This window comes from Brugia malayi, assembly GCF_000002995.4.
Source record: "Brugia malayi strain FR3 genome assembly, contig: Bm_v4_ChrX_scaffold_001, whole genome shotgun sequence".
Lineage (NCBI taxonomy): Eukaryota > Metazoa > Nematoda > Chromadorea > Rhabditida > Onchocercidae > Brugia > Brugia malayi.
This window is the reverse complement of record NW_025062479.1, coordinates 21,640,118-21,656,329: the sequence shown is the minus strand read 5'-3', so window position 1 is coordinate 21,656,329 and position 16,212 is coordinate 21,640,118. Positions and strand designations below refer to the sequence as shown.

At 31.8% G+C, this 16,212-nt stretch overlaps 3 protein-coding genes across 4 annotated transcripts; 2 read left to right on the top strand and 1 right to left on the bottom strand.

Moving 5' to 3' along the window:
* Nucleotides 1-242: 242 nt before the first annotated feature.
* On the bottom strand, nt 243-5,246 carry Bma-mcm-7 (replication licensing factor MCM7, putative; the record flags this gene model as incomplete). The annotated part of the gene is made up of 13 exons (XM_043075677.1): nt 243-503; nt 657-782; nt 913-1,021; nt 1,272-1,387; nt 1,467-1,652; nt 1,858-2,120; nt 2,403-2,598; nt 2,861-3,064; nt 3,254-3,391; nt 3,562-3,742; nt 4,063-4,199; nt 4,549-4,692; nt 5,106-5,246. 13 exons carry the CDS (start codon nt 5,244-5,246, stop codon nt 243-245), a joined length of 2,202 nt encoding a protein of 733 aa, XP_042931611.1.
* A 2,275-nt stretch (nt 5,247-7,521) lies between these two features.
* On the top strand, nt 7,522-9,884 carry Bma-cdk-2 (Cell division protein kinase 2, putative; the record flags this gene model as incomplete). The annotated part of the gene is made up of 7 exons (XM_001897701.1): nt 7,522-7,697; nt 7,825-7,925; nt 8,092-8,192; nt 8,370-8,540; nt 8,895-9,083; nt 9,245-9,361; nt 9,759-9,884. The coding sequence occupies 7 exons, from the start codon at nt 7,522-7,524 to the stop codon at nt 9,882-9,884; spliced, it is 981 nt and encodes a 326-aa protein (XP_001897736.1).
* Nucleotides 9,885-11,490: 1,606 nt separating this feature from the next.
* Nucleotides 11,491-14,379, top strand: Bma-ragc-1 (the record flags this gene model as incomplete). Of its 2 annotated transcripts, XM_043075675.1 has the most annotated exons (9): nt 11,491-11,594; nt 11,800-12,025; nt 12,179-12,259; nt 12,753-12,871; nt 13,066-13,180; nt 13,524-13,666; nt 13,754-13,844; nt 13,969-14,061; nt 14,305-14,379. In XM_043075675.1, 9 exons carry the CDS (start codon nt 11,491-11,493, stop codon nt 14,377-14,379), a joined length of 1,047 nt encoding a protein of 348 aa, XP_042931609.1. The 2 variants fall into 2 exon arrangements, with proteins under 2 accessions (XP_042931609.1, XP_042931610.1); XM_043075676.1 differs by lacking the exon at nt 13,969-14,061.
* Between the last annotated feature and the right edge of the window lie 1,833 nt (nt 14,380-16,212).

Genomic DNA, 16,212 nt, shown 5'->3' with positions numbered 1-16,212 from the left:
GAAAAAGGTGCAACTCTCAAAGAGATGAAGCAAATAATTTAATGTATCAGTTGTTCTCATCACATGTAAAAAGACGCATGGAATTTCCATGGACGAACCTCAAAGACACATCTTCAAGAACAGATGCCGTATTTTTTTTTTTGGAAAAAACTCAAAAGCTAACTTGTCGAAAATGTTCTATAGCTGTGAATAGTAATTGGTAGCATACTTATTCAGCGATTATCGGAGAACTAATAAACATTTCAAGCAACAGTGAAAACAATTCGTTGCTGTCGATCGACCATGAGAACACCGTTAGCAGTATAAGTATTAATACATTCCTGTACAACTTCTTCTGAGATCCCCTTCGCGAAACATTTTTTAAATACTCTCTGTAGTGGAAGTGAACGATTCTCATCATCGCTGATGCTATGATACAAGTCACGAATAACAGCAAACGCTTGATCAAGAATAGGAATTTCATGCTGTTTCAGTTGTTCTGTAGTGACCGAAGCTCGACAAGCCTAAGATAGCAACATATATAGTCAGTTCTAACTCACTAGTCATTTTGATTAATTTTAGAAGCAAATGTATTGAAATAATCTTACAAATTTTGTAACGCCTAAAAAATTAGAATATAAATTTCACTGAAGTACAAGTAAAATCTCAAATACGACCTCCAGAAGACGAACTGCTTCATCTATATCACTTGACTGGACCACATCTGAAAGGCGGAGACGAGCCAGTGCTGAACTCAGTCGAATAACTGCCAATAAACTTCGAGGTGAAGTAAATACTGAATTCTAAATAAAAATAAATTTCAAAAAAGCGAAAACATGCTGCCAATTTATAATAAACAAGCTATTCTCCATATCGATAATTTTTCTTTCTGTGAATGTAAAAAGATAAATTCAATAAGTGGTCTAGGCGGACTCTGTTATTCCGTGCATCTTTGCGAAGGTCCACATACATATCCACAAGTCGATCACGTAGTTTTTCTTCAATAACAGGTTGTTTTCGTTTGCACAATGCAATGTATCGTCTAGAAATAAAAATCGACTATGAAAAAAAAAAAAAGAACCAATACTCCTCTAGAGCAAAAAATGCTTCGAAATTTATCTAGATCTGATACAAAAGATAACGAAAGAAAAGTCAAGCAACATGTTATATTTTGGAAACTTTAAACAGTATTAAGTTTCCATAACTAGGAATGACCTGAAGGACGAAATGTGCTTGATTTCACTGCTTGAAATTTTTAGAAAACATATAGCTTCAAGCTTTTTAAGATTGACCTGATTAGAGACATATCGAGCGGTTTCATCCCTTCCCTCTCTGGTTCACGTCCCTTCATATGAACATATGTGATATGCTCTGCCAAACGCTTGTCACTTTCACGATCTGGTCGGTCCTAGATATTTATTAGTTCAAGTAAAACAAATTCAAAAATAGAATTTAAAATCAATAAAAAAAAGTGGAAAGCTGAAAACCTGGATGAGCCAAAGAAGATCAAAGCGTGAAAGAAGTGCCGCTGGAAGATCGACATTATGTTCGATGCTTTTTTTAGGATTATATCTCCCAAATGCCGGATTTGCTGCAGCGATAATTGAAACACGAGCATTCAACGTTGTCAAAATCCCTGCTTTAGCTATTGAGATTGTTTGTTGTTCCATAACCTAAACATAAAATTAAAGCAACGACAAAGCTGCATTTAATCAGAGAACAACACTAAAACTTAACAGACCAGTCATCTGAATTCCAAGCAATTAAAATTCAAACTGGTAGTTGAGTCTTTTCTAAACATATTCAAAACAAAACACATGAATTCAGAACTAAGTCAAATTTTACTAAATTCAAATAGAGTTGATAAAAAAGTCACACCTCATGAATGGCTGTTCGATCAGCATCCATCATTTTATCAAATTCATCGATGCAACAAATACCTTGATCAGCCAGCACTAAAGCTCCTCCTTCCAATGTCATTTCACCAGTAACAGGATCTTTCATTACAGCTGCCGTAAGACCAACACCAGAAGACCCTCGACCAGTCGTATACTGAGAACGAATTGCCAAACGATCTACGTAGGACAGAAGCTGTGATTTTGCCACACCCGGATCACCCATTAGAAGAATATTGATGCAACCTATATCAACGTTAAAGATATAAAAATGAAATAATGTTGAATCAGATTCAATTTTTTCTAAAAATGGATAACATAAAACATGCAAGTCAGTTATTTCCTGCTACAAGCAAATATATTAGTAAATCATTTAAAAAAAATAATTATTTTAATAGCAATTAGAAAATTAGAAAGCTAATTTAAAAATGAGAACGTGGAAAAGTAAGGGATATGTCAGATATTAAGAAAAAGTGCATAAACTCCAAAACTATGCTTTTTTGAAAAGATCTCTTGCTAAAATTATACCTCTAACTTTCATTCCATTGACATTTTTGTCAACACCACCTACGAGAGCAAGCAATAATGATTTTTTGACATCTAAGTGTCCATAGATTTCCGGAGCAATACTGTAAGCCAATAATTCGTAGAAATTATCCTGTGAAACTATTTCAACTTCCTCGTCTGTTAATTCGTACTGCTCGCCAAGGATATCTTCACTGTTCTCAAAAATTACCTTGCCCTCAATTTTTCAACAGAAACATATTCAGCACACCATTTCATGAATTCAAAATACCTTAAGATACTGAAAAATTATTCTGATGAATATTTTAACCCTTTTTACTCCTCTCCTTAATGTGCAAGTTTGCTAGCTTTCCCGAAACTTCGAGAAAAGCTCAACTTTCCAAAGTCGGATCCTTAAATCCACTGTGATTATTTAAAACAGGAATTAAAATGATGTACAAAAATTTTAAAGAAATACAAACCATATTGATATTTTCGATGTGATGTGCTTCGACAAAAACTTCCGTTGTTAAGCCTCCGGTAAATTGTCGAAAACCAGTCCTCATTAGAGGTGCAAATGTACCAGTAATTCGGACAACATCGCCTGGTACGCAAGCTCTTGCATTTTCGCCGATAACGTTCACTGTTAAAGAACATGGAATGCTACCAACAGGAACCTGTTCATTCTAAAATCAAAATTGAAAAAAAGATGAGTTTCAAAATCTCTATACAATAAATAAAATTGTGACAAAATATTAGAATTTCAGCGGCTTAAAACTTTTCAAACTAAAATTGCTGTATGAAATAATAGGCCATTTATTTTAGGATCTGGAATATGATAAAGAACATTGCAAAATTAGCACAACAAAAATTACAAGTTCCTGAATTCTCATTTCTTGAAATTTCATAAATTTTGATCCACGAATTTGCATTTGCAGACGTCCATTTGCCCTATTTTCAACACAGTCTTTCGACGGACAATTAAGTGGCGGAATAAATGCCGGTCCTGCTATCTGAAAATTTGAAAGCTTATTTCTAGCTACTGCTAGGAAAACTATGATTTACGAGCAGTTAATCAGTTTGTAGGTACTGCATTTCTTGAATGACATAGAAATAACTATTAGTTTTTATAAAAATGGTAAAATAGTTATTAGTTTTTATACAGAAAGAAAAGAAAAATCACCGGCTGATAGGTTTCACAACCGCAAGTATCACAAGTGTAAGTCATAACAGAAGCCATTGGTTTCACTTCCGTAGATCGAATGACAATGCCACTTATTACAACCAGCTTACCCACGTGAGCTGCCTTCACTTCACGTATTGCCAACGGTTTACTTATAGAGCTTCCCTTGAAAAATACTTCACTGAAATATACAAAAAATCTCTGGAAGCAGCTCAGAAACATCATTCATATATATTATATATATATATATATATATATATATATATATATATATTACTTTATTAAAAATGAAAAGTAGATTTTCTAAGCAGTAAGTAGAATTTTTGCTATACAGTTCAAGGATCCCGAAAAGTTGAAATCACACCGAAACACCTGTGTATGACGAACAAATCCAAATAAACTAAATTATTTCATATCGGGAAAAAAAATGTCTCATATCCTCATATCGGTAAAAAATGTGGAAAATTTTGAATGTGTTTCGAAGGAAATATCAAATCATACAATCTACGAAGCAGCTGAGGCGGATATTTCTTGCGCAAATCTTGAATTTGATCTGCTCCACTGCCGTCTTCGTTCTGCTTTCTGTCCAAATAGACACGTTGAAATATGAAAGCATCTAAAGCGTCTCGAACAGGTGGCTAAACACTTATTTTAGTATTATTCAAAATACAAGCTACAAAATTTCTGCCGTTAAATTGGAATCGAAAAAACAAGAAAACTACAGAAACTTAAAACCCATGAATAAATATATTTTCTTAAAATAAATATTGAAAGCTCAAAATTTGCCAACTCGGCGTAACATCAATGGTTCGATTGCCTGCCATTATTGGCTAGACATGGAAACTTTTGCCGTATCAAGTTTAAGGCAGTAAACACTATTGTTAAAGAAGCTGAATCACTGAATCATGCCAATAAAGGGATAAAAGGTGCATAGCTATTTTAGGTAAATAAAGATGATGGCTACAAAATATAAAATAGCTTACATACCTGTTTTTCTCCCAATTTTTGCTGGATTAAAGAATCGATTACGTCACCAAAAAGTATATGATAACGTCGAGCGTTTTGTTGAATAGCAACATAAAGCACAGGATCGTATTCATTCACATCATCCATGTTGATATACAATCCAACCTACAAAATATTTATGAGCATTAATTAGCTACCATAACGTAAGAGCTTTTAACGAAACTTTTTGAGCTATGAGATAAAAGTAGGCTATTTATGATGATCACTATCACTAGTGTTATCAGTATTACTATTATTCTCTTTACGTCAGGCTACTATTATTGCCCTTACGTCAGGTCTCAAAGCTGAGCCTATCAGATTGGGACCATTTCTACAAAACAAAGTTTAAAATCGATTAGACTGCTGATTAATGAATGCTTGCAAATTTTGCAGTTTTACACCTAATGATATAGCCAATTCCTTTAACACATCCATCATGGATATCATCAATATAATAAACAACATCATTCTTACTACTACTTTTAAGCTATTCGTTACTTTTATTATCCATATCAACATCAAATTATTTAGAAAATTACCTGCTCACGTTCGGCAAGGCGAGCAATTTGTTTATCGTATGGAAATAATTTCATACCATCAGCCTCTTCGTGATAAAAAGTAGTTAGAAAATCCCATATTTTTTCTTTCTCTCGGTCATAATCAGCAATTTCGTAAGCCATTTCCAGTGAGCTACTGAAACTCTCATCATGCGAACTGCACAAAAAATAATGATAACGAGGAAACGAGGAAAGAGAGAAAGAATATGGGATTTTTTTTTTTTTTCATGAACTACAAATACAGTCAAAGTATTTCATTTTTTTTTTTTTCATGAAATACAATCAAAGTATATTACAAATACAATCGAAGTATTTCATGAACTACAAATACAATCATATTTCCTAAAATGAGTAGATATTTTGTGGAAAATGTTCATATTATTAAAATAATTTAATGACTATGACTAAAAAAAAGAAAAAGAAAACTCAAAGAAAAACTTTTAATATTTTCCACAACACTATTATATAGCAAATCATTTATATACATACAGGTTATATTTATTATTAGTGCACTTGGATAGTGTATTCTATCCAGAACAAATACAAACTTCCAAATCTCTAGTACAACTATATTAGAGTGACAGTTGAAAAAAAAAAAGTCAAGACTGTATCATTTGTTAATAACACATTATCAGCAATATGACTAAAAGAAAATAAAGGATACATTACTGGTAATCCATCAAACTTCATAAATCAATCCATGCCAGTTTGCTGCTGTGACAATCTCAGAAATTCGAAATGTCCTCAATCAGACTAGTCAGGACATTCAATCCCATTTCTTCTTAAACCACTCAGCGCAAAAAAACTGGCATCCTCCCTCAGATATGGAAATCGAAAATTTAAATTTAAATGATTAAAGCTATCTTTTCCCGCCTATCAACATTTTAAGAGTGTGAATGACTATTGAAGCCTTCTATCATTTAAATAATTGTAATATTAATGGGTTTACTTAACAAAGACAAAGTGCTGGAATGAATGAAGAAATGCGTGAAGAAACAAAGTGAACATTTATGTTTGATAATGTTCACAAGGATTACTTTAAGGTTGCCTTTTTTCTTTTGCGCTTAATTAATAAACTGAGTGTTTGAACATTTGAACTTATTCTCATCATTACTATATTTAGCTATAGTAATTGTATTTGATGATTGCATCTTGCAGAATTATTATGAATTATTGATGAGTAAGATAAGATAAGATGAGCTAAATATGTACAGTCATTCTACACAACAAGCTTAAGTGTTTGTGAGAGGAAACTGTTTTGGAGATATCGGAATTATGGTTAGCATAATTATATACCACAAAGTTCTGGCCATTTTAGTCATCGTTAAGTCTCTAACCAGCTAATTTAACATATTTGCTAAATGGCATAAATATGTGTTAATTTCTAATCTTCTCAGACTCATCTTGTCTTCTTCATTCACTGCAGTCATTGAGAAGAATAAATGGGAAAAAAACATATATAAATTTTCATTATCGTATTGGTAGAAAATACGTCACACCACGTTACATTACGTCACAAAAGCATTTAAGTGCTAACACAAGGTGGTTGTTTCGATATTTCCAAATATAGTACTTCAATTATAACGATAAACACTACAATCATGATAAAACTTCCCTTTCTCTTAGTTCCATTTAAAGTCTCCCTCTCTCTCTCTCTCTCTCTCTCTCTCTTTCCTCCTCTCTACCTCTCTCTTTCTTCAGAGAGAAAAGAATATTTTGATAGAAGATAGGATAGATTGTATAGAAGATGAACAAAGATAATCAGTTGAAATATTTCTAGCTTACTCGTAAACCTATAAGTGAATTGCCAATACTGTCGGATTTATTCACATTACTTTGTGTTAACATAATTGAATACCTTCAGCTCATTTATCATTTTTTGTCATCTTTTCAACTGTAATATCCTTTTCTGTTTTTTCATATCTATCTGAAAGGTCACATTATAATATCATAAATATTATCAGATTACATTACTCTATTTTTTACTTTTTTAATTAAAGCAATCATTTGTTTTCTTGAGTATTCTATTTTTCTAAACTATACTGAATTTATTGTCTCTTTGTGTATGACTGATAAGAAGTAATTTTGCACATTTTATAAGCAGCAGACTTATGACAGTCTTTATTCTGTTTTCCACTCAATGTTTTCTAATTTATGATATCCTTTTCGTGTCTCATTATGGATCATAGATAGAACAGTAGGGCATGCCAGTTTTTGAGTAGTTTTTGTACAGGTTTTTGACATTAAAATAATATATCTCTATTAAAGGATCGTTCTCACGTCAAAAAATTAGTTCAAATTGTTTGATTATAGATTATCTAATTCGAATTTTGAATATTTTAAGGTTTAGTCAAAAAAAAATTTCAATTATTCGACTTTTTGTTGTGAAAATAAAAAGATGGCACGAACTGTAGATAAAGATGAATATCATAAAGAACTATCATCGTTTGCTATTGGACCATACAGATTTACAAACTGTCAGCTAATAGGTGGAGGAACATATGGTACTGTCTATAAAGCATATGATATTCAACAACGGACACATTTTGCGATAAAAGTGATCAAATTAGACAGGTATAACTTAAATTCATTTATTCCATATTCTATTCCATAATTCATTTTTTAAAACATTTATCCTACTTACTGAGCTACTGTTGTTGTGCATTATTTCATTAGAATGTCGAATTTTTTTCTTTTTCAGTCGAGAAGGTGTACCTGGAACTTGTCTTCGGGAAGTATCAATTTTAAAAGAACTTACCCATCCAAATATTGTTAAAATTCATAATGTTTTTCCAAACGATGGTCAGTGGACGAATAGCAGCTAACACTAGATATTTAATTTATTTTTGTACAAAATTTGATCTAGTAGCAGACGAATACTTACAACTGAATGGAGAAATATCATTTCTTATTGATTTGTTTACTAAAATAAAATTACTGATTGGCAACATACAATATTATTTTGCAGGGTGCAGGAAACTATATTTGATATTCGAACATCTTGATTATGATTTGAAAATGCTTATTGAAAAATTGCGACCCAAATCCTTTCCAATGCCTTACATCAAAGTAATTTAATGCAGATTCTTATTGAAATTGCTTTATTTCAAGAACATTAAAGTCAGAAATAACTTCTAATTGTGATTTTTTGACTTTACTTACAAGCATTGAGTTTAAATCCAAAAATGTCATAATTTTTTTTTTCTTTTTTTGAAAATCTTAGAAATAAGAAAATGAAATTTTCAGAGTTTTTTATGGCAGTTGCTGCGAGCTCTTACACTTTGCCATACACATCGTGTGTTGCATCGAGATTTGAAGCCTCAGAATATTTTAGTTGCTGCAAATGGCACTGTAAAAATTGCTGATTTTGGTCTTGCACGTTCCTTCACAATACCCTCAAGATGTTATACGCATGAGGTATAATCTTTTATGTGCTTATAAATTTCACTTCTCAATTATTCAAATAATAATCATCTGATGTGATTCGATGTTCGAAATCATTTGATGTTCAAGTTTATCAGAATCAAAAAGCTTTCTTCTTACATTTAATAACGGCTTTAAATTCGAGGTCTTTTAAAATAATGCAAACGCTCTAGTTACCAATGCTCATGTTTTAATCCGTGGCTCGCCTTCTGCAATCGCTTGGATATGTTTAAAAGGGAGATACTATAGAGTTCCAGGGATTCATTTTCTGAAAATAGCTTAATTTTTAAAATTTTCCTATTTGTATCACAAATTGGAAATGATTTCAGATGTCAAGTTTTTTTGCAGATTGTAACTTTGTGGTATCGTGCACCCGAAATTTTACTCCGTTCAAGATTTTATTCAACAGCAGTAGATATATGGAGTTTGGCTTGTATATTTGCTGAGCTTGTTACTTCGGAACCGCTGTTTCGCGCAGAATCTGAAATCAGTCAACTGCTTAAGATATTTCAGATTCTAGGAACTCCTACTGTGAAAGTGAGTTGGATTAAAGGACACGTTTGTTTATATGTATTCTTTTATACTGTGCATTGCTTACTTTTTGTGGAAGACAAGTATGCGAATAATTGATTTGTTTTCAAATTCACATTTTAGTAGGAAATATGATGAATGCATGCCCTATAGATGAGCTGTTTTAGACTTGGCCTGGTCTGGCAAATTGCATTGATTACAAAGATAGTTTCCCACAATGGACAGAATGCGTCCTAGCGGAATATGTGCCAGGTCTAGATAGTGATGGCCTAGATTTGCTTGCGGTAAAAATTATTTAAACCACAAATCTATTATTGCAATTACACTATTTTTATTCTAAGGCAGTTGAGATGTAATCTGACAAAGAATGTATAATCTAATGTAGATCTTAGAAGTTGCAATAAATATACGGTTCAATCGAAGTACAGATTGAAGGCATAAACGATATTTATGGAAAGAAATAATCCCTTATTCTTAACTTCATTTGAGCGAAACGTCTTCCCAGAAATTTCTTCCGTATTTTAAAAAAAATAAAAAAAAAATTTCCCAGCGCCTTGAAGGCTTTAACGACTTCAATTTTAATGCTAATAATTACTTTGACTTAAGTTATTTTTCTTTATAGTCTCTATTATTTCTGCCTTATTTCACTTTATAATTTCATAAAATTGGTGTTAATTACAGCTAATGTTGCTATATCCACCTGAAGAACGGATTACTTCAAAAGCAGCACTCAGTCATCGTTTCCTCAGAGATGTACCGATACATATTCAACCTGTCGCAACATTATTTGGACCAGATGATGAATGAAAGATCAAATTTTATAGATTTGACAAGTTCTTCACAGTATGAATGAGATCTCATCTCCAACAGTTCAAACCATCTCTGTCCGTATGCTTTATTTATAATGATATGCTATAAGTTATTGATTTTGAATAACATTCTTATGCACGATAGCGTCCTTTTTTCATATGGAAAAAATTATCTACTTTTTTTCCCTTACACAGTAGTGTTCGCAGTGAGTTTTTGTGCCTACAATTGTTGTGTTATGTTTCCGTTACAGACAAAATTTTTTCTTCAATAGAAGGTTTTATCTAATTCGAACTGTCCAATATGAATGATTTTTTTTTTTAATTTCTTGATCGAAAAGTCTTAATTTAACATAGACTAATTATCCAGCTGTGTCAGCTATCTGAAAGAAGAATAATGTGATTTGAGGTACTAAACTTATTTTGTACTATATTATATAGTAGTAATTATGGGCTTTTGTGTTTCTTTAAAAAAAAAATCTCTCTTTAAGAGAGGTTTTATGACTAATCTAACTTACAAAAGATGAACAGCCAAGCTCCAAATTTTTCCGAGGTAAACGAGACTGCAATACAGGAGCTCATTTGTATTTTATCCAGTATAGTTACAAAAGAAAATTAAAGGTGGAGTAGGTTATAATGCACAGTATGTTTAGGGATAAATATATAATATATTTTCAAATGCAAGAAAGATGGGAACAGAAAGAGTATAAATTTGCTGTTCGATACAATTCCCTGTCGAAAATTTCTTTCTGTTTTGATTTTTGTCTGAAATTCCTTGCTATATTTGTCATATTTTTGTTTGAATCATTTGCAATAAAATGTTGTCATTAAGGAAAGCTTTAGCAGTAAAGATGGGACTAGAACTCAAAGATTAAAATTTTAAGGCAACGAATAGTTATAAAGTACAGTCATTATTAAATGTGTCTTAGGGAGATACTTTTTAGGCAATATTCAGTTATCATTAGTAGAAGATCCGAAATAAAATGCTAGCATTTTTACGCTTGAGCACTTTTCGCCTACAGATCAAACCATTTCGTTGTTACATAGTTCGATATTTTACATACATAGTTAACATTTTGCATAGAATTTCTGGAGGGAATGAAACAGATGAAGTAATATTTCTAATGAAGTAACATTTCTACTTAAGTTAATTGCAAAAGATCTGTCCAGAAAAGTTCCTAGAGGTAATCGTAACTTGCCCTAGGTTGATGAATAAACAGCGAATCAACGGTACTTTCAGGAGTACCAACCAGTAATTGAACAGCTCAATTCGTTGACCGAAGTGATTTGATGACTTGTCTTTTTACATTCCGGAAACATGCACCTGTCAGGTAGGCCTTATGCTTGAGACTAACCTTCATAAGTGGTACCATGTTAGATTAGCAGCAGGGGTTTAGATTGATGTGGATAGTGTTCATATCAACTGATGATGTCAACCTGATATAACTATACCAATATATCAGGAATAAATAATATTGCTGGAAATATTATGATTCGAAGAATAAACAGCAAAGATTAACTTTGGTCCATTCTTCTCTTTTATTTTTTTTTCCAGGAACACGAAGAAGATTTAGATAATGTGAGAGTCTGTTCTTCGAGGTGGAACAATGTGGAACGATGACATCCGCGAATTTGAGTATGGATGGGCGGATGATTCTGATGAAATATCCGAGTCGCAAAAACCAACCATTGTATTAATGGGATTGAAAAGGTTTCTGCATTGTTGAAATATCGGAATTATTAGCCGGAAATGATTGGTTACAACTTAGTGTTTACAGTGGAATCTTATCAGTATTATGAATCTTCCAGTGTTGTAAATATCGTGCATCATAAGGAGATGGACGAATATGAAGGCTTAGATCAGCTAGAGACATGATCGAAATCACATTTTGTTACTTGAATACGCACAGTTTTAGGAGCGGAAAAACATCAATACGAAAGGTTGTTTTCAATAAAATGTCACCGAATGAGACACTATTCGTTGAGAGTACACCACGCGTGACGACGGAAACAGTTAAAGGATCGTTCATTAATTTTGAAGCAATCGAATTCCCGGGTCAGATGAGTCCTTTTGATAATGCGATGAATCCTCACGATACATTTGCCCGCTGCGGTGCACTGCTTTTTGTCATTGATGCTCAAGTTTGTTATATAATACGGCTTTTAACTGTTCGAACATTCGTTGTATTGCTGTAATATGGAACTTTTTCAATAAGTTACATTTTTAAATCCAAGTATTGGTTAACAGTTTCTAGTTCATTAGTTTCTGCAGAAACAATACAGACAGATTTCCAGGATGATTACTCTGAAGCGCTGAAAAAAATGGTTGAATATTTCAAAAAAGCATTCGAAATTAACGACAAAATTAGATTTGAAGTGAGCCATTTATTCCAGAATTTTGGGCTTACTGATTGCTGCCTATAGTTGGATTGCGATAGTTTAAGTTGCTAAAGCTTATTTAACATTTTGGTTAGGTATGTATTTGAGCATTAGAAGTTTTGGAATGTTTGGAATGATTTCAAGAAATGTCTCTGCTTTTGACTTGTTAAAAGTAGATAATCTATTCAACAAAAGGAGCAGTATTTGAAAATGAAAAGTATGGAAATTGATCAAGTTTATTGGATGAAAAACTAATAACGTTTTGTTGTTAAATTTATATTATCTTACAAATATATAAAGCGAAAATATCGGCAATTTCTCAGATAAGCTATCACGAAAAACTATCGCGAATCTTTTAGAGTTGAATCATTATTCTTTATTTTTAACTTGAATGTGTTTATTCATGAATGCAAATTTGAGAATTTTGGTGTTTATTAGATACATATTCCTGAAAATATGTTTTTACAACTCACATTTAACCAATTTTTAGGTATTTATCCACAAAGTGGATGGTCTAAATGAAGAGGTCAAATTAGAAGCACAGCGTGATATATTTCAACGTGTACAAGATGATCTTCAGGATGATGGCCTTGATAAAGTTCATGTAACGTGTGTTTTGGAATATAAATCTTTTCCAATTATTTTTCGTATTTAAATGTAAACGTTTACTAACTTAAAGTTAATAAACTTATTCGAGCTGTAGTAAAGTTATGTTTATAAGTTTATTAACTTAATAATTTTTAGTATTTTTGTTGACCAGTGTGCACATTTAACACAGAATCAAACCGTCGTATCTATTTCAGGTATCACCTGACTTCTATTTATGATCACTCAATATTCGAGGCATTTAGTAAAGTTGTGCAAAAGCTTATAAAGCAGTTGTCAATTCTTGAACGACTGCTTGACATTTTCAATCAGGCAAGTATTCTTTCACTTTTTGGGAGGTTGTTCCGTTACCCGGATTATTCGGTGATGTGTTGTTTAGGAAAGTTGTAGATATTGTCCTCTCCAGTAATTTATTCTTTTTAGACACTAGTACAAGTTTATTCCAGGCTTCTTCCTAAAATTGAATTAATTTATCTTTAAATAGCGCTTTTCACCAAAGATGTTGCACAAAGTTTTTGTAGTAAGCCAGAATTCAGCTATTACATCGACTAGCTAAATTTATGTATTGCGATTATATATTACATATTACGAGATATTTTTTTGTCTGTCTTTTATAGATGTTGATAGTTTATTCAGAAACAGAATTATATTATAGGGTTCAAATGTTGAAAAAGCATTTCTTTTTGATGTGGCAAGCAAAATATATATAGCAACTGACTCAGCTCCGGTTGATATGGCAACATACGAACTTTGCTGTGATATGATTGACGTGACCATTGATATATCTTCTATATATGGGTGAGCGTTTTACTGCCGTCCTTGATTGAAAGTAAGTTTTTGCTGAAGAGTAGTTCTCGTGTATTAAAAAGAAAACTATTCTTGCAGATGTTCAGATGAGTCATCATGTGGGGTATTTGATTCTCAGTCATCTGCGGTCATACATTTGCGAACTGACCAAGTGCTATTCTTACGACAGGTATTCCTCTGATATCCACATTCTTTGTCCAAATAAAAAAAGTCCTTATCGCAATATAATTAGAGAAAATTCATCTTATCGCAAGGTATTTTTATCATTATTCATATAAAAAATGAGATTACAGGTTAATATGTTCCTTGCCCTTGTTTGTATTATACGCTCTGAGAATTTCGAGAAGCAGGGCGTCATTGACTATAACTTCCAGTGTTTCAAAGGAGTAAGCTTCATTACAAAACATTTTTCCCGAAAATCAAATCTTGATTTTCATTGGAACAAATGAGGAATTGCATGCTAGTTAGAATCAAACCTGTTAGGATAATTTTTTTTTTTAAGGTAGGAAATATTTGTTCGGCATGAACATTCAGATTTGAAAATGATCGCTTAAATTTAAAATATTTTCAAAATGAAATGACGAAAATAAAAATTTAGAGAAGTTATTCGCTATATTCCACTTTTGCAGGCTATTGAGCGTGTGTTCCAAATTCGAAATAGATTGAACTCTAGAATAAATAATTTGGAATCAGGGATGCAGTGAAGCCGAATTTTTTTGAATTATGTTTTGTATTTTCACTTCAAAAAATATTTACTTTCTAGAGGTGCTTTTGTATTCACTATTAATCGTCAAGGATTCGTGGTGTTTCATATTCTTATTTAGCACGATATTTTGCCGATCTTTCCCAGTTACTTTGTATAATAATCGTATGTAATTCAGTTTCGTTTTCTCGTCCTTTCTTATTCCATGTGATATATGATTTATGGCTTAGGAAAGGATGAATCAATTTGATTAATTTATTTTTACATTTTTTGATTGTTTGAACTCCGTGGAACTGAAGAGGTGTTAAAATCTTTATTTCACTTCATTGTCGAAGTAGATTCCTTTTGAGAAATAGTACACGGGTCTCTATCATCTGAATTTTTTAAGTCCCTGAATATTTTAATTTTGTTTGAAAAAAATATTTGATTTAGATAACAGTGTTTTGGATGATTTTCACTCTGCTCTTTGCATGAAACATGAAAATAAAAATTGTTTGAGTTTTTCAGTCCTTTCGTAATTAAAGCAAAGTCAGAATTAATTTATGAATAAGGGTGAAATGATTTGACCTTTAGCGGCCGTAATTATGCATACTTTTTAATATTATTTCGTTTTTTTTTTAAATCTCATTAAAAAAAGAGGAAAGATTCCATGCATATTTCATGCAAAGAGCAGAGTAATGAATGTATTAAGTATCAGCATATTTTTAGGTAGTATTTATTCAGTAATGCGATCTAGAAGCAAATAATTTCTGGAAGAAAATGGAGCGTTCTGAGGTTGAACACTGATTATTTTTCTTGACCAGCTTTTAATGTCTTGCACATTTGCCTTTCTTTGTTGAACTTGATATGTTACGAAATTTAACGATGAACTTTAACTACTGGATTCATACATTTAAAAGCTTTGACCAATCTCTGATCTTATTACCAAATTAGTGTACATACATTCTGCAGCTAGCATTTTACACATTATAACTAGATTTACAAAATGCAGTTAAATTAATACAGGTAACTAGTCTGCCGAGATAATAAAGGTAGAAGAGCAATATTCAATCGTGAGAGTAGTTAATGACTTGTGGTATTCAATGAAGTTTAGTAAGAAAATGGAGTGTTGCTCTTGGCATATGTCTTTTGCGTCGTATTTCGCTTCAAATAGTTTTATCAGTTTCTAGAAATTGAAGTCATTTAAGGAATGTTTTTGACAAGAAAGATTTACTAGCTAACCTTTACGAACGGTTGGAAGTGTATGTAATTGTAGCATCAATTAAGATTATGAAGTTGTCAATGAAATAGTAATATTTCGAGGTAATATAAATTAACGGTACGGTTGAGAAATTCAAAAATCACAAGTACTCTCACTTTCCAATTTATAATCGATAAAATCAGTAAGTTTTTTAAATTCCGAAAGGTCATCAACTATTAAAGTACCACTTATTTATATTAGGTCTCAAAACAAAATATTATTTTCCTATTGACAGTAATTACTTTTTATTGCACTTCAATCAGTAAATAGATATTTGGTTATTATCGTGAAGAGATCTAATCCAGTAAACCATTAATGAAAGTGAACTTCACAAAGTTTACTATCCTTAAGATGATAGTATTATTATTCAAGGAAGCAAATATATCAGAATAATTATGTTGAAAAGGCTTGTCGACCAGTTTATTTCCGGTAATAGAATTTTTTTTCAGTAATTTTTTTACCTGGAAAATTTGAAATATATTTGTCTAATCATAGATATAAAGAAAACATTTGTAACTAAATCAGAATTTAAATTTATTTCCTCAAATTTAATATAAGTGAAAATTTGCTAGATATTATTTTTTTAAATTTCGT